Here is a 22,555-nt window from a genome sequence, read left to right as displayed (position 1 = left end):
TGGTGTGTTTTGGGGTGTCTGTGACCTCATTATGATCTTCAGCAGCCTCGCTGCTAATGGGTGGGGTTGTGTTCCTGTCTTTCTAGTTATTTGGCATAGAGTGTCCAGCACTCTAGCTTGCTGGTCATTGAGTGGAGCTGGGTCTTAGCGTTGAGATGGAGACCTCTGGGAGAGCTTTCGCTGTTTGGTATTATTTGAAGCCAGGAGGTCTCTGGTGGACCAATGTCCTGAACTCAGCTCTCCCACCTCAGAGGCACAGGCCTGACACCCAGCTGGGGCACCAAGATCCTGTAAGCCACATGGCTCAGAAGAAAAGGGAGAAAAAAAGAAAGAAAGAAAGAAAAGTAAATAAAATAAAATAAAGTTATTAAAATTTTAAAAATTATTAAAAATAAAAAAAAGTAAAACGTAATAAAAGAAAAGAAGAAATGGAAAGACAGAGCGCTAGGACAAATAGTAAAAGCAAAGCTATACAGGGCTTCCCTGGTGGCGCAGTGGTTGAGAGTCCGCCTGCCGATATAGGGGACATGGGTTCGTGCCCTGGTCTGGGAAGATCCCACATGCCGCGCAGCGGCTGGGCCCGTGAGCCATGGCCGCTGAGCCTGCGCGTCCGGAGCCTGTGCATCCAGAGCCTGTGCTCCGTAACAGGAGAGGCTACAGCAGCAAGAGGCCCATGTACCACAAAAAAAAAAAAAGCAAAGCTATACAGACAAAATCACACAAAGAAGCACACACATACACACTCACAAAAAGAGAAAAAGGAAAAAAATATATATATATCTATATACATATTTAAAATAAAGGAAGAGAGCAACCAAATCAATAAACAAATCTACCTATGATAGTAAACTCTAAATACTAAACTAAGATAAACATAAAACCAGAAACAAATTAGATGCAGAAAGCTAACCCCAAGTCAAGAGTTGCTCCCAAAGTCCACCACCTCAATTTTGGGATGATTCGTTGTCTATTCATGTATTCCACAGTTGCAGGGCACATCAAATTGATTGTGGAGCTTTAATCCGCTGCTCCTGAGGCTGCTGGAAGACATTTCCCTTTCTCTTGTTTGTTCACACAGCTCCTGGGGTTCAGCTTTGGATCTGGCCCTGCCTCTGCATGTAGGTCGCCTGAGGGCATCTGTTCTTCCCTCAGACAGTACGGGGTTAAAGAAGCAGCTGACTGGGGGCTCCGGCTCACTCAGGCTGGGGGGAGGAAGGGGTACAGAATGCGGGGCAAGCCTGCGGCGGCAGAGGCCAACATAACATTGCAACAGCCTGAGGCCCCGTGCGTTCTCCTGGGGAAGTTGTCCCTGGATCATGAGACCCTGGCAGTGGCAGGCTGCACAGGCTCCCAGGAGGGGAGGTGTGGATAGTGACCTGTGCTTGCACACAGGCTTCTTGGTGGCTGAAGCAGCAGCCTTAGCATCTCATGCCCGTCTCTGGGGTCTGTGCTGATAGCCGCGGCTTGCACCTGTCTCTGGAGCTCGTTTAGGCGGTGCTCTGAATCCCCTCTCCTCACGCATCCTGAAACAATGGTCTCTTGCCTCTTAGGCAGGTCCAGACTTTTTCCCAGACTCTCTCCCGGTTAACTGTGGCATACTAGCCCTCTTCAGACTGTGTTCATGCAGCCAACCCTGGTCCTCTCCCTGGGATCTGACCTCTGAAGCCCGAGCCTCAGCTCCCAGCTCCCACCCATCCAGGTGGGTGAACAGACAAGCCTCTCAGGCTGGTGAGTGCTGGTCAGCACCGATCCTCTGTGTGGGAATCTCTCTGCTTTGCCCTCCGCACCCCTGTCGCTGCACTCACCTCTGTGGCTCCAAAGCTTCCCCCCTCTGCCACCCCCCGTCTCCGCCCAAGAAGGGGATTCCCAGTGTGTGGAAACCTTTCCTCCTTCATGGCTCCCTCCCAGAGGTGCAGGTCCCGTCCCTATTCTTTTGTCTCTGTTTTTCCTTTTTTCTTTTGCCCTACCCAGGTACGAGGGGAGTTTCTTGCCTTTTGGGAAGTCTGAGGTCTTCTGCCAGCGTTCAGTCGGTGTTCTGTAGGAGTTGTTCCACATGTAGACATATTTCTGATGTATTTGTGGCGAGGGAGGTGATCTCCACGTCTTGCTCCTCTGCCATCTTGAAGGTCTCCGCAGAAAACCAGGTTTTATACTTTAGTTCCACAGTTGATAAACAAGGGTTCCCAACGGCAATTTTATTTTCCTTTTTACTCTTCTTAGTATTTTTAGATTGTAGAGCAAATTTTTATTTCAGTTGACCTTCCAATGTTCTCTGGTAGCATGTTTTATCTTTTCCACATAAAAATAAGTAGGAATTTTTTAATGTTTACTAATTACTTGAATTCTTAACTCTAATAAAAGTCACATCTAAATAATTAGGGTGTATCCTGGTTTTAAATATGGATCACTTAGCAACAAGCATAATTGTATACAGCTGAGAATAGTTTTAGGATATTTTAAAGAAATCATACTAGGAAAAACACTTCCAATGTACCCTATGCTCCTAACAGACCCACATCAAGTAGTCAGTCATCAACTTTTGAAGATGTATAAGGGAATGATATGTCATTTTCTGTGTATGGTCCAACATGTATAGCCTTGAAATATCCATAGGAGACATCAACAAACATCAGAGGAATTCAACATACCAAATAAGAAGTTCAAAAGAGTAAAATATCTTTTTTCTAGCCTTCTACAGCCAGCATTTAAGGTACTGTTTTAATGATTATGTAGATTAATTCACTATACACAGTTCTTTAATAATGGCATTAATTTTGTATGCAGGCAGATTTTATTTTTTAAATGGGTTCCACAGTGATTTAAATTGAAAGTAACGGTGAGAAAAATTTATTTAGCCAAACCCATTATTCAATATTTAGGCTGTTATGGAGCTATGAACTTCCTACAAAATAAGAATATAGATTTCTGTACACTTCTTCTGTTATGTTTGAGCAACACCAAATATGATGGCCACCGGATGGACAGAATCATTACCTGAATTCTCATATCGACACACAGGTGAAATGGTGAAACAGAGCTCCTAGGGCATGGGGAGGGGGGCAGGGTGGGTAGAGTCCCAAATTTGGGATCAGACCAATAGAAGTTTTTCTTGCAGCCCTACCACTTGCTTACTTTTTACTCTGGTAAAGTTACTTCATCTCTTTAAATCTAAATTTACTTTATTCACTTGGAAAAATGGAATTATAATACCTTGCTTTAGGGTTGACATGAAAATTAAAATAAATCCATATTTATTGTGTAGGCCATTGAAATGAGGAGAAAGTTCTTAAGAGGCATGACCTGACTTAATCTGACTAACGCAATCAGTAACGTGTAAAAAGTGCCTAGAACACCATGCTGTTATAAATGTTAATGATCCTAAAGAATCCAACGGATTCTTGTTATAAATTTAATACAGAGAGTGAATTCTCTAGGCTTCCCTTATATCACCCTTCTCTAAGTACATATTTCTATACACTTGCATACTATGGGCTAAAAGAAGCTTTGTACCTTACAGAAATTCTAGCACACTGGCAGAAGAACTTATGTACAAAAATGTTCACTGAGCATTGTTGTTAATCAATGAAAATCAGAAAAAAATTAAAATGTTCATTTATAGGAGGATGACAAATTTTGATATATTCACTCAACCATTCTATTCAGATAAACCACAAAAACAAAATTTTAAGCAAAAAATAAAATAAAGTTGCAGAATGATATCTATAATATAAAACCACTTATATGAAATTTTAAAGCATGGAATGTATTATAAATAGATTTATACTTAATAATTAATAACATACTTAATAATTGTGTGATAAGGTGCATGGAAATGGCAAAATCCAAATTCAGGGCAAGGCAGGAGGTAGGAAGCAAGGCAATGAGATCAGGCAGGTGTCCAAAGAGGGCTTCAACTCTATCCAATATGCTTTACTTTCTCAAAAAACAAATTAGACTGGAGCAAAGATGGTAGAATGTTTAGATTCTATAGAGCTGGCTAGTAGAAGTTTATTATATTATTCTCCACATTTTCTGTATATTTGAAATATTTTACAGTAAAAAGAAGCTTTACCATCACGTAAATAAAAAGAGGCAATTTCCCATAACAGACAATAGTTGTTCCAGAGATACTCAGGCGATGAAGAAGGACAGGAATGGCAGGGGTGGGGAAGTGATTAAAGTAATAAGAGGGCTGGGTATAGAAGAGAAGCTCCTCTCTGACTCTGAAACCAGGAAGATAATTTTCCTTCCAAGGATTAAGGAAAGAATTCAGCTATGTAAGTTGTGAAGAGAATAGAAATGATTCATTGTTAATTCAGAAATCAGTGTACATTATCCAGAAACATTAAGCTTGAAATACTTACTACAACCCCGGTCTTGGTGGTAGTTTCTCTGTATGTGAAGTTGCAAATTGCCCAGGCTAAATAATACGTGGACATGAGAGGGGTCTGTGAAAAGTGATCCGTAACCCATCCATCTTCCTCAAACACGGAAGTTTCCACCGGCATATTGGATAAAGATAAATAGGTTGCTTGATGCTTGATGCTGATTTTGAAAGTAGCCTTGTAGATTGGCTCATCAAAACAAGGAAATGCCTTTCTGGCATGTGTAGGCGAAAACTGTGTAACGCCAAGGAACCTGGAAAAAAGAAAATGACATTCTCAATTACATTTGTGGCTTGAGTTAAGTTATAACCACTATATATGCTTCTGCTTATAAAATAATATGCTTGAGCAAAATTACGAGACAGTTTTTTTCTGAATCAAACTTAAGTGCATGAATAGCATGGAAGCATACTTCATACATATTTCCGCAACAGTGAAAATTCTTCAGGGAACTTTTGTCTCAACTAAAGAAAATTCTCTAAACCCAGAGCCATGCTTATTAGACAAAATATTACACTTTACAGAAAAACAACTCATCATCATATTGGCAAGTACTGGAAAATAATGGTTCTCCTTTTTGGCATGCCTCAGTCTCCTCTCCGAAACTGTACAACCAGTAAAGACAACGAAATCAAAATCCAAAACTTGTCATCAGATACAAGTAGGGCATAGACCATCACTGAGAAGCATCTATGTCCTCAAATCTCAGGCTCAAATGGCCTGATTTTGTCAAGGAAAAGCATTTTGAAATCTGACAAAACTTGGTCTGCATTCTGGCTCCACAACATTTCTTAGCCGAATCATCTTGGACGATTACTAAATTTCCCTAAGGTGTACATGTTCATTGCTTAAAAGGAAATAATCATGCCTAACTTAAAAAGCATTGTAAAGCTTAGAAGAATGGAAAAGGGGATGTAAAGCACCTATCACTGTGAATAGATGAACAGCACCCAGAAGGCAGTTAATAAGCAGCAGCCACTGATTCACAATATCTTCAACCTTTCCTGGAGTGCTATAATATACATTTACATAGAATAATCCAGATACCGTTGGTTTTTACCACCCATGATATATATTTACTATATAAATTATATGTTAATATAATAAAGTAAATTAATAAATATCTATATAATAAATACATCAATGTGTGCACATATATATATATAAAATATTTAATGCCCTCAAGTTTTCAGATCAAGCTGCAAAGTTGCATCTCATTAAAACTCCAGAAGCACCCTCTACATTCTTTCACTGTTATGGTTACAAATCAAAACACTCAAACTAAGTACTTGAAAAAGGACACACTTTTAACTTAAAAATGGGGCCATTATTTATGAAAACATTCATGACATAAATTAATTAAACTTTTAAATATGATATTAGTTAAAACTGGACATAAGTCAATAACAGACCCTTCATAAAACATTACTGAGTGCTACAAGTCATTTCTTTAAAAGGCTCTTTCCCCATAGTAGTTCTGCCACCCCTCCCCTCTCCATCATCCACAGTGTTCATGGTTAATCTCACACGGCACACTTTCCCACTGAGCCAAAACTTGGCCTTAAAATTATTCTCAGCACAGCACTTCAGGCAGTTACTACCGATCAGTAGGTGTTGACATGTGTATTGAATCTTACTGGCTATCCCTGGCTCAAACCATGAAATGTAAATGTTTATACTTTTTTAAAATTATGAAGCTTACATGCATTATTGAAGGCTTACTTTTTAAAAGTTTAGTTTTGAAACAGAGAAAACTAAAACAGAGAAAAATAAGTTTTCAAGATTAATTGTATATTTATTCTGAGAGAGGGGAATTGAGAATTACCTTGAAATAGTACTGGGCTGCTGCATACCAGGCTTGGATAAATCACTTAACTACCTGAGTCTATTTTTTCATTAGTAGAAGGAAAATAATATTTTCTAGGCCTCCCTTACAAAACTGTCGAGATGATAAAATGGGGTAATGTATAGGAAAGAAGTTTTAACTATAAATCTTCAGAAAAATATAAGGTTAAAGTTGGAAGCAATCTTAGAAACAAATTGTCCAGCTCTCGTAAATTCCTAAAATGAGAAAGTAGCTCCAGTAGGGTTAAGCGATTTCTCCAAAGTTACGCAGGCAATTAGCACAAAGCCGGGTCTAGAATTCACATTTTCTGTGTATGAGTAAAAGGTAATTTTATTTCAAAAACAGTAAAATTAATCTTTAGCCATAATTTATAAACAATGTTTTAATTTGACTATTGGTAATAAAGGTTCTTCTTTCCAAACTTGCCAGCATCTTGGTAATATTTTTCCTATTTTCTACTGACAGTAATATAGTTCTTGCTTAACGGAGTGTCAGTAACTTTTAATTAAGATGCACCCATTTACAATTTGCACGTGCTTTTGTCTTACATATGTGCTTGAATCTCATCTTTCTTATTAAAATGTCCACTGAGCTTTATATTTCTTTACTGAGGCTATTTAAAAGATACCTATGGAATTTAATATATGAGGAAAAGTGTTCCCTTTTAACTTTCAAGTACCTGAGAAATCCAATTCCAGTCATTGAGCAAATAGATATTGTCTGCTATGTGTGATTTTCACTCTATTAGGTGTGTGGTAGGATTTTTTTTTTTTTTAAAGATATAACCATTTTTGTCCTTAAGGCCTTTGCAATCTACCTGAAAAGGGAAATATATATAATACATAAGAAACAACTAATAATACTAGGGGAAAGTTCTGCAAGAGTTCAACAGAGAGGCTGTACTTAGAGTGTATTAGTCATTAAGTAAAAAATCAAAGGTGTCTTTGGTATTCAGTAATTAAAGGGTAGGAATTTATTAGATGTAGAAGATCTAAATACCTCTGGGCTAATGAGAAATTAATAAACCAAATATTTATGCAGAAGAATCATGTTGTGCTCAAGTCTCTTTTTGCCTCATATAGTAAGTAAATATGTTAGTAAGGCTAGCAATTTAAATAGCTGATTCTCAGAGTTGAAAGGAACTATAAAGATCATCTAGTGACTTTTTCTGCAATTAATATTCTTAATGAATTCCTACACACAGTATATATCTATGCACTGAGGGCCACATATATTTGATAATGTCTAAATGAGGAAGTACCAATTTCACAGTCTGGCACCTGAGGACGATTGCAATTGAATTTCAATTCAGTATTTAGCAAATCAAAACAAGCCCCTTGGAAACAAGAGCAGTTGGACTAGATTACACCTAGGGTCTTTTCCAAGCTTGAGATCCTATAACTGAACAAAAATTTAAAATAAAATATTCCCTGAATTTGATGAGATGTTTTTAAAATATTAAATTACGTTACTGATAAATGGCTTTTTGCTACAAGATCTATTATAACGCATTTACTTTTCTTAGTCACCATTTTTAAGTGTTCAACGCTGTGGAGAAAATGATAAATAGATGTGCTTCCTTCCCTCAAAGAGTTTATACTCCAATAAAATAAATAAAACATATGCCTAAACAGGTATCGTACAAAAAGACATGACAACGAGGGAAAATGCATGAAGAAATTACATCTTCCAAAGCAAGGTTTCTCAACCTTGGCACTACTGACTTTTTTTTTTTTTAATGTTAAGTATTGGTGATTCAGTGGTAGAATTCTCGACACTACTTACATACGAGGGTGGATAACTATTCTTTGTCGGGGCCATCTTGTGCTTAGCAGCATCCCTGGCTTCTACCACTAGATGCCAGTAGCACCCCCTCTCTCCCGCTGTGACAACTGAAACGTCTCCGGACATTGCAGATGTCCCCTGGGAGGCAGAACTGACCCCGCTGAGAACCACCAGTCTTAAGAACTGAAGGAAGGCTTTATGGAGGAGGAAGCGTAAATTCCTGGGTAGTAAGGGTCACAGACACATTGGAGAAGTGAGCCAATTGACTACTGGTAGCACAGAAATAAACCTTTAAAAAAGTTTTGCCTCACATATGAAGTTCGCACCCTGTCTGCTCTCTTCCAGGTTCCGATTTTCTCGGAGCCCAGTGTTGCCGTCTACCTCGAACACCTACCTCTCTCACCCTTGATAGTCTCCTTTTTAACAAAGAGAGCCAGTTTCAGGCTCAGTGCCCCCAACAGGCAACAGTGTCTGTTGGATTTCAGAAACATAATCTTGTCTTCGCTGCGTATATTTTATGGTTGCCTTCAACTGGCGGAAGTGAGACTGCTTTCCTGCTTACCGTCAGTAGAAACGCCAGAGACCTCTAGCGAAAGGGATTTGGAGCAGAAAATAATGAGTTTGGTTTCTGAGCAAATTTCAGGTGGAGTTTGAGGTGGTAGCAGTACACCAGGTAGAAAAAAATACAAAAAATTAATTAAAAAATAGAGAACATTTTAATATAGAGTAAGGATGTGAAATACCTATGTAAATACAGCAAGAAATAAAACAGTAGGGGGCTGAAGGCAATGGGGAAGAGCATTTTGTTGTCTACTTTTCTCCTGCTTTTTCTCAAACAAAATCATTTGTATCTTTTAAGGAATCCCTCTATTATCATAAAAACATTCCACCTCCAAAAGTGACATCCTGGAAGTGTTATTCCAAGAATGTCACTTTAGCATAACTAGAAAAATATGAATAATATACATGTATTTTAATGCTCTTCCATCTAAAATAAATTACTTGATTTCTTAACAACTTGTCTATTTGACATTTTGGTTGAGCTAAGAAGTAGAGCTTAAAGCTCTATGTTGCCTCTTAAGGATACAGAGAATTGATTTCTTCTTATTTCTGCCGAAGTTCAACTAGGCAAGCTACTTGTGTCAAGTCATTATAAGATTCAGCAGAAGTAATGCATTAACGTTGGTTGATATTGCCAACAAATTACAGTATATGATACAATTTCTGTTCCATTATTTTCAGTTTGCCTTTTCATCAAGTTAAAATATGCAGAAGAAACAAACATTTGCATAACACTGCTAGTATTCAGATTGATTCATGTTTCATTGTGGAGCCCACCAAAACCAAGAGAACCTCAAAAATGGCAAGGCGTTTTTGAGAAGTTTCCATTTTGACCACATCTATGCAGACCACACATACAGCACAGTGAAAAATGCTCTTTGAACTTGCTTCTATCGCAACTGCAATTTGCCTACGGTTGCAATAGTTTAAAATTGGTAATAAAAACTCCCAAGATCGAAAGAAGTGATCCAGTGGATCATCCAGCTACTATTCAACTGTTTCCAGGAACTGAGCAAAGTTACAGGATCATGGAAGTTACACGTCCCATTTAAAGTTAAGGTTGTTAATCAAAATGCAAATTACTACTCAATGACAAAACATTTTAAGCCAAAATGGGTCGTTGTTTAGACTCTGTTTTTATGTACTTCAATGAGTCAGTAAAACTCTGCCATTTCAGAAGAGAAGTGTTCCTGCTGAACATTCAGTGCTATAAGCAAGCACGTAGTCTATTGTTTTTTAAATAACCGTTCTAGTAAACTAAAAACATAATGCAATAATGCCAGCAAAATGTATGTAGGAAGTGGTGCACATGTGAATAATCGTGTTATAAAAACAGAGCATAAAATTCATAATTGTTTTCATTTTTATACACTACTGTTATCGAAAATGAGCACTGAGTACTTGATCATCATTGATGAAGAGTATTACGAATGCACTAAAATTACTTTCCTGTGCCATAATATTAGGTTTTCATAAGAATAAATAAACTAGTGTCTGCGATTCATTTCTTTAATAGTGGAAAGAGAAAAAGTATTATGTAAGTATTATAAAGTACTACTACTGGTGGAACTCACAAAGTCTTGAAAACAGTATCTAACAACTGATGTGCCTTTCCCTTGGTACTTGGAGCTTTTCTTTTCCTGTACTAGCTTCCAGTGACAAGGAAGGCACCCTCCTGACCCTTTGGTAGCTGGTTTGCTGACAGAGAGCAGGGCCATAATCAGAGTTGTGAGTTCCTTTTGTTTCACACACTCTTCCCACTCCCTCAATCCTCTCCATCTCAGTGTCTGGACCAAGCATGGAGCTTCTCTAGCTGTGAAATACCACAGCCTTTCTCTTCTCTTCCTTCTTCACTGTGGAAGGGCTCTGCTTCTTCCTCTCCCCCATCTTTTGAACTCTGCATAGGGGGGCAAAACAAACAGCAGTGGAAGGGATGTCCACAGTGACTATTTCCCACTGTCTTGCTAGTAAGGGGAAACCTAAGGCAAAAACATTGAGCCTAAATGACCTTGTACCAGCTCTAAGGGTAGATGTCCAGTCATGTAATAGTATAATCGTATTTCATACCCACAAACGTGCTTACTAGTTGTCAGACACCATTCTAAGTGCTTTATTACTTTACTCATGTAATCCTCACAAATAACGCCATGAAAGAGGATATCATTATCCTCATTTTCCAGATAAGAATACCAGACGCAGAACATTTAGGAAACTTGGCCAAGGTCATAAAGCTAATAAACGGCAGAGTCAAGACATAAATCGAGGCAGTCTGGTTCCAGAGTCCCTGAACATACACACACACACACACACACACACACACCCCTTGCCACCCAGCAACACAACTAAAAGTGGCTCGCTTATTCTTAAAGAGATAAAAAGTAACCAACAGTGGCAATTTTATAACTTGATTCTTTTTCCATCCTATGATTCTTTTTTTTTTGAGTGTGTAGTCATGAGGAAAGATCCGAATACTTAAACTAAAACTTCACCCGGCAAATCAACACAGGTTTGCACTGGGAGGAATCCATTCTCCCCTGTCCCTGCACAACTGTTGCCGCCGGAGCTCCTTAAACCCTGGGCCCCCTTGTTTATTCAGAGACTGAGAAGGCACACTTGGAGGCAAGGAGGGCAGGAGTGGGGAGCCTGGGACCCTCCACCTCAATTCAGCCCCACTCAGTAAGATCTTGTCAGTCTTATTTCACTCTCACAGCCCACTCACCAGCATCCAGCTGTGCCTGTCTGTGAATCATTTCAGATTGTCCAAAGAACTGGGAAGGGCAAGAAGTGTTTTGCATCTTTATATTCTCTCAAATCCTATGTAGCAAAATTCTGTTGGAGAGAGCAGCCACTCTCTAGTGGCAAAAAGCAGGATTGCATGGGTCTTTGAGAAACTCTGGAAGAACCCAGCCACTACTGTAAGTTTGAAAGGATATAAAGGACACACAAAGAATTAAAAGGACGATAAGGTGATGATCATGGCTGGTGGGTAGGAGGATGAGCCTGGGGCTATGGAGGGATGCCCTTCTTTACAGACTGTCAAACACTTATGAGTTAAAGGTAGACTATTTCTTCTTCACTCTTTTTATACCATTCTTTACAGCCATGCTTAAAGAAGTGAGTCCTATTCTTAAAGAGACAAATATCTTTATGTCATCATTAAATGTCATCATCATCCTCAAGCAAACCTAAACGGTCGCCCTGTACTGTTGTCTCAAGCCCAACCACATACACGGTGGCAAAAACTGATTTGAGGAAATAAATATGTTATGCAAATCCAACACAGGGAAACCAGTCACAGGTCTATCTTTGCTTGAAAGAGATCCAGAGCATATAGGCCCTGTTTAGAGTTGTTCTGAATAAATAAAAACACAGGCAAATTAATTTAACTCTTTCAGAAATAAGGTATGCTCTATCACTACCCAAGGTGATCAAAAGCACAGCATGACAAACACCAATTGTATGGATTTTCCTCCCTGAATAAGTGATTATTAAATGGTCAAAACTTCTTTCCCCCAATAGTTTCTAGATTTAGTTTACTGGTGGCATTTTGAATTGTGACCAAAATCCAACACTGGACTCAGTTTGGCCATATGGTTATGTATGCAGTGACAAGAAAACAATGAGCTAAGTCCATTAAGGAATCACATAAAAAGTTTTCAAAGAAACAAACCATTCTCCCAGATTTTTCAGTTCCGAGCCCTCTTTAGAAGGGCAAAAAGCCATTTACTTCAACTTGCTCATATAGAGATGTCTCCTCAGCAGAGTAAGTGGAGAAATGGGGCTGCTTTCAACATAAAAACAACATGGTGGTTTTCTTGTTTTTATTAAATACCATGATTATTAATTCACTCCAGAAAAAGTACAAGGCACCAAACCATGTATGCTGATACCACAAATGATCAATGACTACCCATAAAATCCTCTATGCTCTCCACAAGATTTTTGCAAAGGAGTTTTTGGCAATTCTCTTTGAGAACCACAATTTTATCTTCTCATTTTACTTGGAGATCATGGTTTCTCTCTAAATAACCCTTGACAGAAAAAGACCTCCTTTTTTCATCCTGTCTTCTGTCACTGTGGCATGTCACAGACCCAAAGTTTGTCACAGAAAAACAGTCTCCCTTTTGAAAGTGAATAAAATGTTCATTTACTTTGGGTAAATTTCCTCTTTCAATCCGGCCATCTGGATCTAAATTAAGGTACCCTACTTTGAACATGGGTATGCTTGCCATCTGGCTGCCCCAAAGCGGCAATTACTTCAGGTAAATGAAGACTTTGCCTAATTCTAAGCAAGTATATTCTACTATAGGATATTATGGCATCTGCCTGCTGCCCACCTACCTGAGGGACAAGGGAGTATATATTGCCTAACAGAGGTAATTTACTCTGCAATTTAATCTGCTGTGTGTAAGCATTTCAAATTTAAGAGAATTATTTTTAATATTCAACAAGTGGTGAATTTCCCTTTAGCCAAATGATTAACTGAGAATAAAAGATGTGCCTCAAGTGGAGAAGCCTTAGGTTCTAACCGGGAGCCTGTCTTCCAACATTTATTTTAATATGGGAACCGGGAGAGGCAAGTCTTCCCTGTAGAACAAAACCAGGGAAGCTTCAAAGGGTCAAAGGCATACAGCACATAGTGAAGTCTAATTTTCCTGCCTGACCCAAAGTACATCTCTCAGACTTCTGAGGAGCGAGTCAAAGAATCAGATTGATTATTAACAAGTTGTTTCCACATAGACTAAGTAAGGTAGACTGAATGGTAGTATTGATCTTTTTCAATATTTCAGGTTGCTCATTGTGACTCCCCATTGCCAGATTAAATATTTATTTTCATTCCAGAAATTATCTGATAAATTGGCAAAAATTCTGACTAACTAAAGACCAAGATACGTAATCACTAATCAAATGAAAATTTAGAGTTTGCATATATGTCCTTTTGGAATGAAGGGGAAAAAAGAGGAACAAGTACTTTCTCTAAGAGGCTGTTTAGAAATAAAATCATCCTGGGATCTCCAGAAACAGCAAATCCTGCACAACTATTGGGATGCAGAGTTTAGCCACAGGTACACTAGGTTAAACTCTCAACCATCTTTGGGGAAAACTGAACGAGAGAGTTTGAATACAAATATGCACTAGGGTACAAGAAATCAGTTATAGGTCAAGCGGGAACATCTGGTCTTTTTAAGAGTCCTGTTCATTTGAAAGCACTGACCAAAACAAGCTCAGTTCCACCAAATGTATTTTGGCATGGCTCAAAAAACAGGACTTTCTCAAGTATTTATTTCACCACAGCAAGATTTATCAGTAATGATATGCAACTCGCACTACTGACATTTTGACATAACATGCAAATGTGCCTTCTATGCTTTTCTCCCAAATTTGATATGATCGTGGATTTTCTTTTTAATCCTTTTAATCTGTATTCTTTAGAATATGTCAGAGAAAGTGGTGGGAGGGGGTTTAAATTATCCACATCTGATCTTAGGAGTTTGAAAGTGAATAATTTATACATTCACTTATAGGAGACTTTAATTATCATACAACCACTAAAGCATTGGACAATTTATTTAGATGAGGCTACACCACAGGACTACTAACACTTTTGTGTTCTCTTATAACACACTGAAATTTCCCTAGCCTCTTATACTATATCAGCTTCTTCTGAGAGCTTCCAGACATCATGAGCCCTGGTCCAGGGATCAGAAAACCAAAATTTGAGTCCCAGCTCTCCACTGCCAAACCTGCTGACCTCAGGAGCCCTGGACTGCTCTGATCCCAAGTTTTCTGCTGTTGTGAGACTCTCTTGAGAACAGGGGAGGCTCTGCCAGTGGCATCATTACTCATCTCCAACCTGCCTCCACTCCTAAGGTTGTTGACTTCATTTTTAAGTTCATTTTGGTTATTCCCTGGCCCTACAGCCATTTAATTAATCAAAGTTATTTTAAATGCAATGGGCTAGGGCAAAAAAGCAAGAATCACTTGTTTATTCATTCAACGACATGCTTGAGAGCTTACACCACAGGACACTCATAACATGAGTGGGCACTCTATGTGCCAAGTACAGAGTTAAGTGCTTTTCAATGCATTTACTCGTGGACACCTGCAACGATCCTATGTGGATATTATTATTATTATTTCCCCAAGTTAAAACTAAAAGTATAGGTTCTGCAGTCAAACTGCCTGAGCCTAAAACCTGCTTTGCTGGCTCACGATGTTACAAGTTACTTGACTTCTTGGTGCCTCCACATTTCCCCATCTGTACAATAGGGAGTGTTGACAGCATCTATCTCATGGGGTTCTTGTGAGATTGAGTTAATACAGGATGCTCATTAAGCACTAGAGGCTGTTATTGTCAGGAATTGGTGACTTAGCTTAATCAGCTTCCTCAAGCCTTCAACACAAGTAGAGTTGCAGCCGAGATTTGAACCCAGTTCTGTTGGACTCTGAAGTCTAAGCTCTAAACAAGCGATGGAAAGCCTCACAGCCTCTCAAAAAAAAAAAGAAGAAGAAACAGAATACTGCCCAAATCTAAAAAGCATCAAAGGCACTCACTAACAAGGCATTTGAGACTGACGGTTAGCTTTCCCCCTTTCACCGCTGAAGCCATTTCCAGAGGCAGTAACTTGTGAACAAACTGCAGTCACTCTGTGTTAGGAGAGAGCTGGCAGCACAGGCAAGAAGATTTCTCGCTGGCACTGGCCATGGCAGCCGCCAGCACCACCACCAGCCCACCCCCGCCCCCTTACTCTGTCACTGGGACTGGCTCTTACTGCCCAGAATCTCAACTTCCAGTTTTGTAAAACTTCATGGAGCCAGAGCCTATCCAATACTCTGCGCCTTCCAGAAACGGGCATGGTGGGGGAGGGGAGGATCTTGCCCTGCCTGCCCTGTCCTGACATCTAACCGGGATGCGCTGCTGCCCTGGCCTCTGGGGCTCACGAATTTTCCCTCGATGCTAACTAGGCAAGCTTTTGATGTCACCCTGGCCCGACGTCGCTCAGATTACACACTACCCTTTAAAAAAAAAAAAAGTTGCTGTGTGCCCCAGGCTGGCTAAGGAACTTTGATGGGGCAGGGGGTCCCAGCCTAGAGAAGGAGTGGCATTTGGCACTGGTGAGACTGGTGAGTGAGTTTGTGGAGTTGGCCGCAGGGAGAGCCCAGGCACCTGGGAGACCCCGAGAGTTCTGGGTGATGGCCATACCTCACCTTCACTTCCTTCCCCCATCCCTCGCTTCCCGGGTATCCGAAGCTAGCCCGGTCCCTGGGTGGCCAGCTGCCCGGCGGTTTCGAACAACCTGGCTGGGTGGGGCGGTGCCGGGCACCGCCTCCCTCCGTACCTTCTCTCCCCATGGAGCACGTAGGAGCTGCGGAAGAAGCCCAGGAGCTCGTTCTCGATCAAGGCGTTGTAGATGATCTTCAGATTGTAATTCCTCTGCGCGTCCAGCGTCCTATTCAGCACCACCACCAAGACCTGGGTTGGCGGGTAGAGGAAAAAGCCGGCCACCGGGACCGCCCCGGCTACCCGGTCCTCGGCCACCTGCACCTTCTCGACCGCCACACGGGAGGCGTGCAGCACGACGTAGCGAGTGGCGTTCCGGCACGAGATCTCCACGTTGACCTCCCCGGAGAAGGTGAAGTTCTCCATGAAGGCGGTGAGCATCAGATTGTAGTGCAGCGGCTTGAGGTGTCCCGACAGGCGCAGTTGAGTCCACGGCTGCCATTGCTGCCGCTCCTCGTCCGACGGCGGCCGGGCGGACGGGGTCTCAGGGTTGGCTTCCCCGCCTGCCCCGGGCTGCGAGGAGTCTCCACCAGCATGGTGGTTGCGCCGGGCCGAACCCGGAAGGCTTTCGTTGCCGCCGCGCGCTGGGAAGCCGGCGGGGCCGCCGTCGGCGCCGGGCGGTAAGCTCGCCCCACACTCGTCGAAGCGCAAGCTGAGCAGCACCGCGAGCATGGTGACCGCGAGCAGCGCCACGATGGACACGGCGAAGGCCAGCACTAGCCGCCTGTGCACAGTGATGTGGCGCTCGGTGGTGCGGGGTCGCACCCCCATGGAGTCCGCCCACGGGTCCGAGAGGCCCCTGCCGCCGGCCCGCAGCGCGGCGTCGTTCTCCCCCATCGTGGCCGCGAAGGGTGAGCTGCTCTTCTTAGCCCCCGCCGCCTCCTCCTCCTTCTTCTTCTTCCTCTTCTTTTTCTTCTTCTTCTTTTTCTTCTCCTCCTCTTGTTCCCCCCGCTCGCCGTCCAGGGCCATCACACCGCCTCCTGCTCCTCCCCCGCCCCCTCCGGCACCTCCCGCGGGGGGCCCACCCTGTCCACCGCCAGTTCAGGCATCAGAGAGCGCACGCGGGCGGAGGGCGCGACGCCAGCTGGGACCCTGGGGAGACTGGCCCAGCTTCTTTTAAGACGGGCTCTGGCCGTAGGCGACAGCAACCTCGGCACCTCCCATCAGCCCCGCCTCTCTCCGGACACGGGCGGCGGAGGCGCGGGGCGGCGAGCTCTGGGACGCGCCCAACTTGGAAAGCGTCTCGCTCGCCCCAACGCGCGCTACTTCTCCGGCGGGCGCCGGGCTCAGGGGCACATGCTGCCCCCGCCCCTGTGCGCCTGCGGCTTCTAGCTCGCAGTCCCCTGCGCAGAGCTTTCGCCTCGCTTTCCGCGGGAGCCTTCCCGCGGGTCCTCGGCTGGCAAGTACAGAGAGCGATAGAGAAGGAAGTTAGGGCTGCCGCTTTCTCTCCCCACTCCAGCGGCGGCGTTCAGTCCTCTGGGTGCGATGTGCTCGTAGCAGCAGTGGCGACGGCAGCAGCAGCGGCGACGGCAGCAGCAGCGGAGGCGCCCGAGCCATGCACCCCGCAGGCGGGGACGAGAGGATGGCCGGGAGGAAGAAACCGGGGTGAACCAGCCCAGTGAAGTCCCAGGGCCGCAGAGCTGCGCCGGAAATCTGACCTGGAGAAGCCTTCTCCTCCAGCCTGGACACTTTAAGCAGAGGTGGCGGCATACAGCGTGAGGTTGCACAGCGGACAGTGAGCCTCCCTAGTTACGACGTTGCTCTGACCTGCGGAGATGACAAGTGAGCAGGAAGTGTCCGGCCGGGCCATCCCCTTCAGGTAGATGAAGCTCCGGGTTTGCTCTGTGTCCCTGTGGGGAGAACCTGAGTGCGTGTGTGCGAGTGAGTGTGCGTGTGTGCGCGCGTGTGTGCGTGAGCGTGTACACACAGGTTCCGGGTCTAGATTGCCAGAGCTACTCTGGCTGCATTCAGGGACTGAAACTCCCCGAGAAAGGCAAAGAAGCGAGCGAGAGAGCGCGAGGAGACTGGGAAGACGGGAGGGAGGAGAGCGGCTGAGCGGCAGAGGCAGGCGCTGGGAGATGAGAGAGCTTTTCTCCGCTCTGTCACACCAGGCACACACAGCCACAGAGGGGGTAGCTGAGCCGCGTGCAAGAAGTACCCTGTAAATCGTCAGCGCAACAAGCCCCGCAGTCACCCCTCTTCCGGACTCTTTAGCCCCACCGCGCTTCCCCGGAGGCATCGTTGGAGCCTTTGGCTATTGACGCCAAGAAGCAAAGGAAGATCCGGCTGGGGAGACGTAGCTGTCTCAGGTTTCACACCAAGCTCGCCAGAGGGTTTGGAGGATTGTATGTAAATTGAAATAAATTCTCCAAAGCCTGACTACGTATATGATACTGTGTGCTGTGTCCAGGTGTGCAGTATTAAAATAAGCGTTAGCAAGGAAACATTAGAATCCTCCGGAAGTCAAGGCTAAAGAGACGAGTTTTTTCCCATCGAAAAATTCCTGTTTTTAGATTGAGGAAATGATTAAAATCTAATACCTAAAGTGTAATATTCGGGACCACAAACTTGAGACTGAGAAAAGCTGAGGACATGAGCCCCATTACTTTAGAATGAGAACAGTGAACAAGTACATTCTGGGGTCAGTTTTTCACTTCACCTAGCCACAATTCCTTTTTTTTTTTTTTTTTTTTTTTGCTGTTTTCAGTGTTATCATGAAAATCGTTTAAACTTTTTTAGAACAGTTATCAATAGGAAGTGACCACTGACAGCAGGATCATCAAAAAAGATTCATATACCATTGGCTGGTTATGGATTCTTGTCTAAGTTTGTAGAAGCTTTAAATATAGTGCAGAGTATGTATGAGTATATGGGATATCCAGCCTATAGAATTTGGGTGAAGAACTCTAATTGGAACAATATTCAGAAAACAGCCACTCCAAAGGTAACAGCTCACAGGCAGGAGTCTCTAGTTTTTAATGAAACAAAATGTGATGGGCTTCAGAGTCAATTTTTAAAAGTGCAGAATAAAAAGAGAATGAAGTAATTCCTTTTTACACATTTCTTTCACATCTTCAAATCCTGAAGGCATTAAAAGAAAATCATGTTCCTCATTATTTTCTTACAAAAAGGAATGTTTAATGCCACCAGCTTTGAAGTCCTGAAAATATACATTAAGGTACTGTGTTTGGCTTTAAAAGCATGACCAAAGACAAGAGCCCAAAATATGCATCAACTTCAGCCTGAAAACTACTGAAAACACAGCCCTATGTTCAGTGAAGCTCTTTACCATCTACCCCCAGATGGGATACATTCCCAATGCCATACATTCTAAATGTCCATTTGAATCATTTTTTTTCGTATCTTTATTGGAGTGTAAATGCTTTACAATGTTGCGCTAGTTTCTGCTGTACAACAAAGTGAATCGGCTATATGTGTATATGTATGTATGTATGTGTGTGTATATATATATATCCCCATATCTCCTCCCTCTTAAGCCTCCTTCCCACCCTCCCTATCCCATCCCTCTAGGTCGTCACAAAGCATCGAGTTGATCTTATGCTATGCAGCAGCTTCCCACTAGCCATCCATTTTACATTTGGTAGTGTATATATGACAATGCTACTCTCTACTTCATCCCAGCTTCCCCTTTCCCCCTGTGCCCTCAAGTCTGTTCTCTACATCTGCGTCTTTTGGAGAAAAGGGAACCCTCCTGCACTGTTGGTGGGAATGTAAATTGATACAGCTATACAGCTATAGTTCTCTCACTATGGAGAACAGTATGGAGGTTCCTTAAAAAGCTAAAAATAGAACTACCATATGACCCAGCAATCCCACTCCTGGGCATATACCCTCAATCATTTTTAAATGATGATAAAACGAAGTGCCAGGGTGTTTTGTTTTTTTGTTTTTTGTTTTTTTTTCTTAAGCATGTTGTATGTGGGCCGTTAGCAACAGACCACGGGAAATGCCACATTCTGTTCAAGTTACTTTTTTATGCTCTGTTTTTAAATCTCTGTGCTCTTGCTGTCCATATGTATCTGCCTGTATGCATTTTAAGAGTTGAGGAGTCGAGGTTTGTTAGTTTGTTTTCACAGAATCAGGAAACAATATAGGCAGGCAAAAAGAGCTGTGTGACTCTTCTCAGCTCACCAAACTTCTCTGACCTTAGGGTACTAATCCAGCAGTTCAGGATTATTGATCTAAAGTCCATGGATTCAACTCACTTGTATTACAAGAGGGATCTGGAACCACCCCCCAGAAGTCTGAGAACCATTACCTAAATGAAGAGGTTACCCACTAAAGGATCTTTAAGACCTTTCTGTAAAATGATATTAGTCAAGAAAAGATTCAAAGAAGGCTTTTTCTGTTCTTCTTTGTATTTTATCCGTGTACTTTTGAAAATTTCTACAAGGCAACTCTCCACGACTTCAGAATTAAAATATATTTACCAATTAGTAAAGTCTCCACCAGCTATGATTAAATTAGTGGAGGAGTTATTTTTGAGACCTAAGTGGAGTGGACACAAGCTTATTAACCTGGAGTGAACACAACTTATTAAAACACTGATTCCCCTAAAATGCAACTTTAGCCAATAAACTCAATATCAAGGTCAAGTGGGTAAATATTTCTTCCTCTCATATCAATGTTACAGAAGGGTCCCAGTGAGTTTTTCTTTTCTTAATTTCTGAAAGTACATAACGTACCTCTAAGAAGCAAGTACTTTGGTATGATAACTTTTTAATTTTATTTTTTAGAGAATGTCTATTCTACCCTCCTCAAACCAAAACAAAGAAAGGGAACATTTCAGATGGTGTACCTAACAAAAATCTTAAAGAGATGATTCACTAGTATTCCTATAAAGAAGTTGCCTTCAGTGTGTAGATGACTAAATTGGAGACACTCTGACTTTGTCAATGCTAGAGCCACGCAGGGGAGTAAGACTTTCCAAAGTGCTTGATGCTCCTCTCAGAAACACATTTATTATTGGAAGAATTTATGATTATTTTCTTTAGCTAATAAATGTCTTTAAAGCCATTGTGTGGCCATATTTGATTTAGATGCTTGTAAAAGTGAAAAGAGTCTGAATGTTTAATATCCATAAGGCCAAACAGAAGTTACTAATTAAATCTACACCTAAGTCCTATGACTAATCAAACTGAACTATTTTCAGTGAATGTGCTGGCTTCAGAGGCTTTACTCTTTGATTGTTTACACTTGAACTGCTTTTTTTCTCTTCCCACTGGTTTGTAGGTAGAGGCACAACTGAAGTGTCCTTTTATACTCAGCCCCTTCAAGTGTGATTAGCACTTCACTTTCAGAAACAGCTTGGCTCAGGAGAAAGAACTAGATACAAATCTGCCCTCACCTCCCTACATTATCCTAACCTACTTACTTACCTGACTCCGTTTCTTGATGGGTTCATGTACAGAAGTTAAATAGACTAGGTAACCTCCGAGATCTCTTCCAGTTCTCAAATTCTGTAAAAGAAATTCCAAAGCTAATACAACAGTCTCTTTATGCTCTCAGGGATTTTTAATTAATATTCTCCATTGAGAAGCCAAAAAAAATCAATTCAAAACTCAAAGTTTAATGGGTAAAGAGACTCTGTAAAAATACCCTGTACTAGCAAAAGCATACGGAGAAAAGAAAACAGCCCCTGCTACTCTGGCAGGGGAAACAGGACTGATCTATTTTATGAGAGGGAAGTGTCCCTGAAGACCCCACACACTCGGAGACCAATGCTGACAGTGAATGGTGGGAATCTCTGTTCACCAGCTGAAGTGGTGCTGCCCTGTGACACTAAAAGCAGTTCGAAGTTCGAGATGGTAATAACTTGATGAAATTTTTAATTTGGGGAAACACAATATTGCACACTTCTAATATAATACATAATTTCAAAATTTCATACCATTTGACCACTGCATCTGTTGACATTGTTACAGGGTAACATTAAGAAATACCCTTCTAGGGCTTCCCTGGTGGCTCAGTGGTTGAGAGTCCGCCTGCCGATGCAGGGGACACGGGTTGGTGCCCCGGTCCAGGAGGATCCCACATGCCGCGGAGCGGCTGGGCCCGTGAGCCATGGCCGCTGAGCCTGCGCGTCCGGAGCCTGTGCTCCGCAATGGGAGAGGCCACAGCAGTGAGAGGCCCGCGTACCGCAAAAAAAGAAATACCCTTCTAGATAGAACCTTCCTCAAGATCTTAATGATGGAAAGAGGAGGACTGTTTAAAATTAGCCATAATTGAGACAGTGCAATTCCATAATGTCTACAGTTTGCTAACTACAATTAACACCTTGATTTAACTGTTAGTTATCTGACTTCTGTTTATTTAAAAAGATTAATCTGAATTGATATATCTGAATTGATACCATATCTAAATGTGATTATGCCTTCTTTCCTCACATAAAAATCTGTGAAATTATGAAGTTTTAAAGGGAAAACATTCCCTAACCTATTAACGTATTACTACATGTTACTAGGCCTAGTAAAGTCTCAATTATGCTAAAACAGAACAAGTATTACAACATAAAAAGGGCCTCTCTAGATAGCAAATATAAGGAAAAGCATAATCAAATATCCATAGTACTATTCCCAGTTCTATAATTACATGTTATATCCAGAGAGGAGAGAATTAGGATCTCAAAAAAGTTGTATTGTTATTTGGGGGTTCTAATGCTAGGTTAAAACTCTT

The 22,555-nt window shown here is 42.0% G+C and overlaps 1 protein-coding gene across 1 annotated transcript in view; it reads right to left on the bottom strand.

Moving 5' to 3' along the window:
* The window catches only part of TRHDE (thyrotropin releasing hormone degrading enzyme), a 398,603-nt gene extending 381,767 nt beyond the window's left edge, over nt 1–16,836 (bottom strand). The window contains exons 1-2 of the mRNA XM_027107052.1: nt 15,918–16,836; nt 4,365–4,638 (exon numbers count right to left, since the gene is read on the bottom strand). Of these exons, the coding sequence (XP_026962853.1) occupies nt 4,365–4,638; nt 15,918–16,828 (1,185 nt within the window). The 5' untranslated portion in view covers nt 16,829–16,836. The remainder of the gene's footprint in view (nt 1–4,364; nt 4,639–15,917) is intronic.
* Nucleotides 16,837–22,555: the final 5,719 nt, after the last annotated feature.

Source organism: Aethalodelphis obliquidens, unplaced genomic scaffold (assembly GCF_003676395.1).
Source record: "Aethalodelphis obliquidens isolate GAN/ISIS:26980383/991018 unplaced genomic scaffold, ASM367639v1 scaffold8, whole genome shotgun sequence".
NCBI classification, from domain to species: Eukaryota; Metazoa; Chordata; class Mammalia; order Artiodactyla; family Delphinidae; genus Aethalodelphis; species Aethalodelphis obliquidens.
The sequence above is the reverse complement of the archived record's forward strand: the minus strand, read 5'-3'. Positions and strand labels throughout refer to the sequence as shown.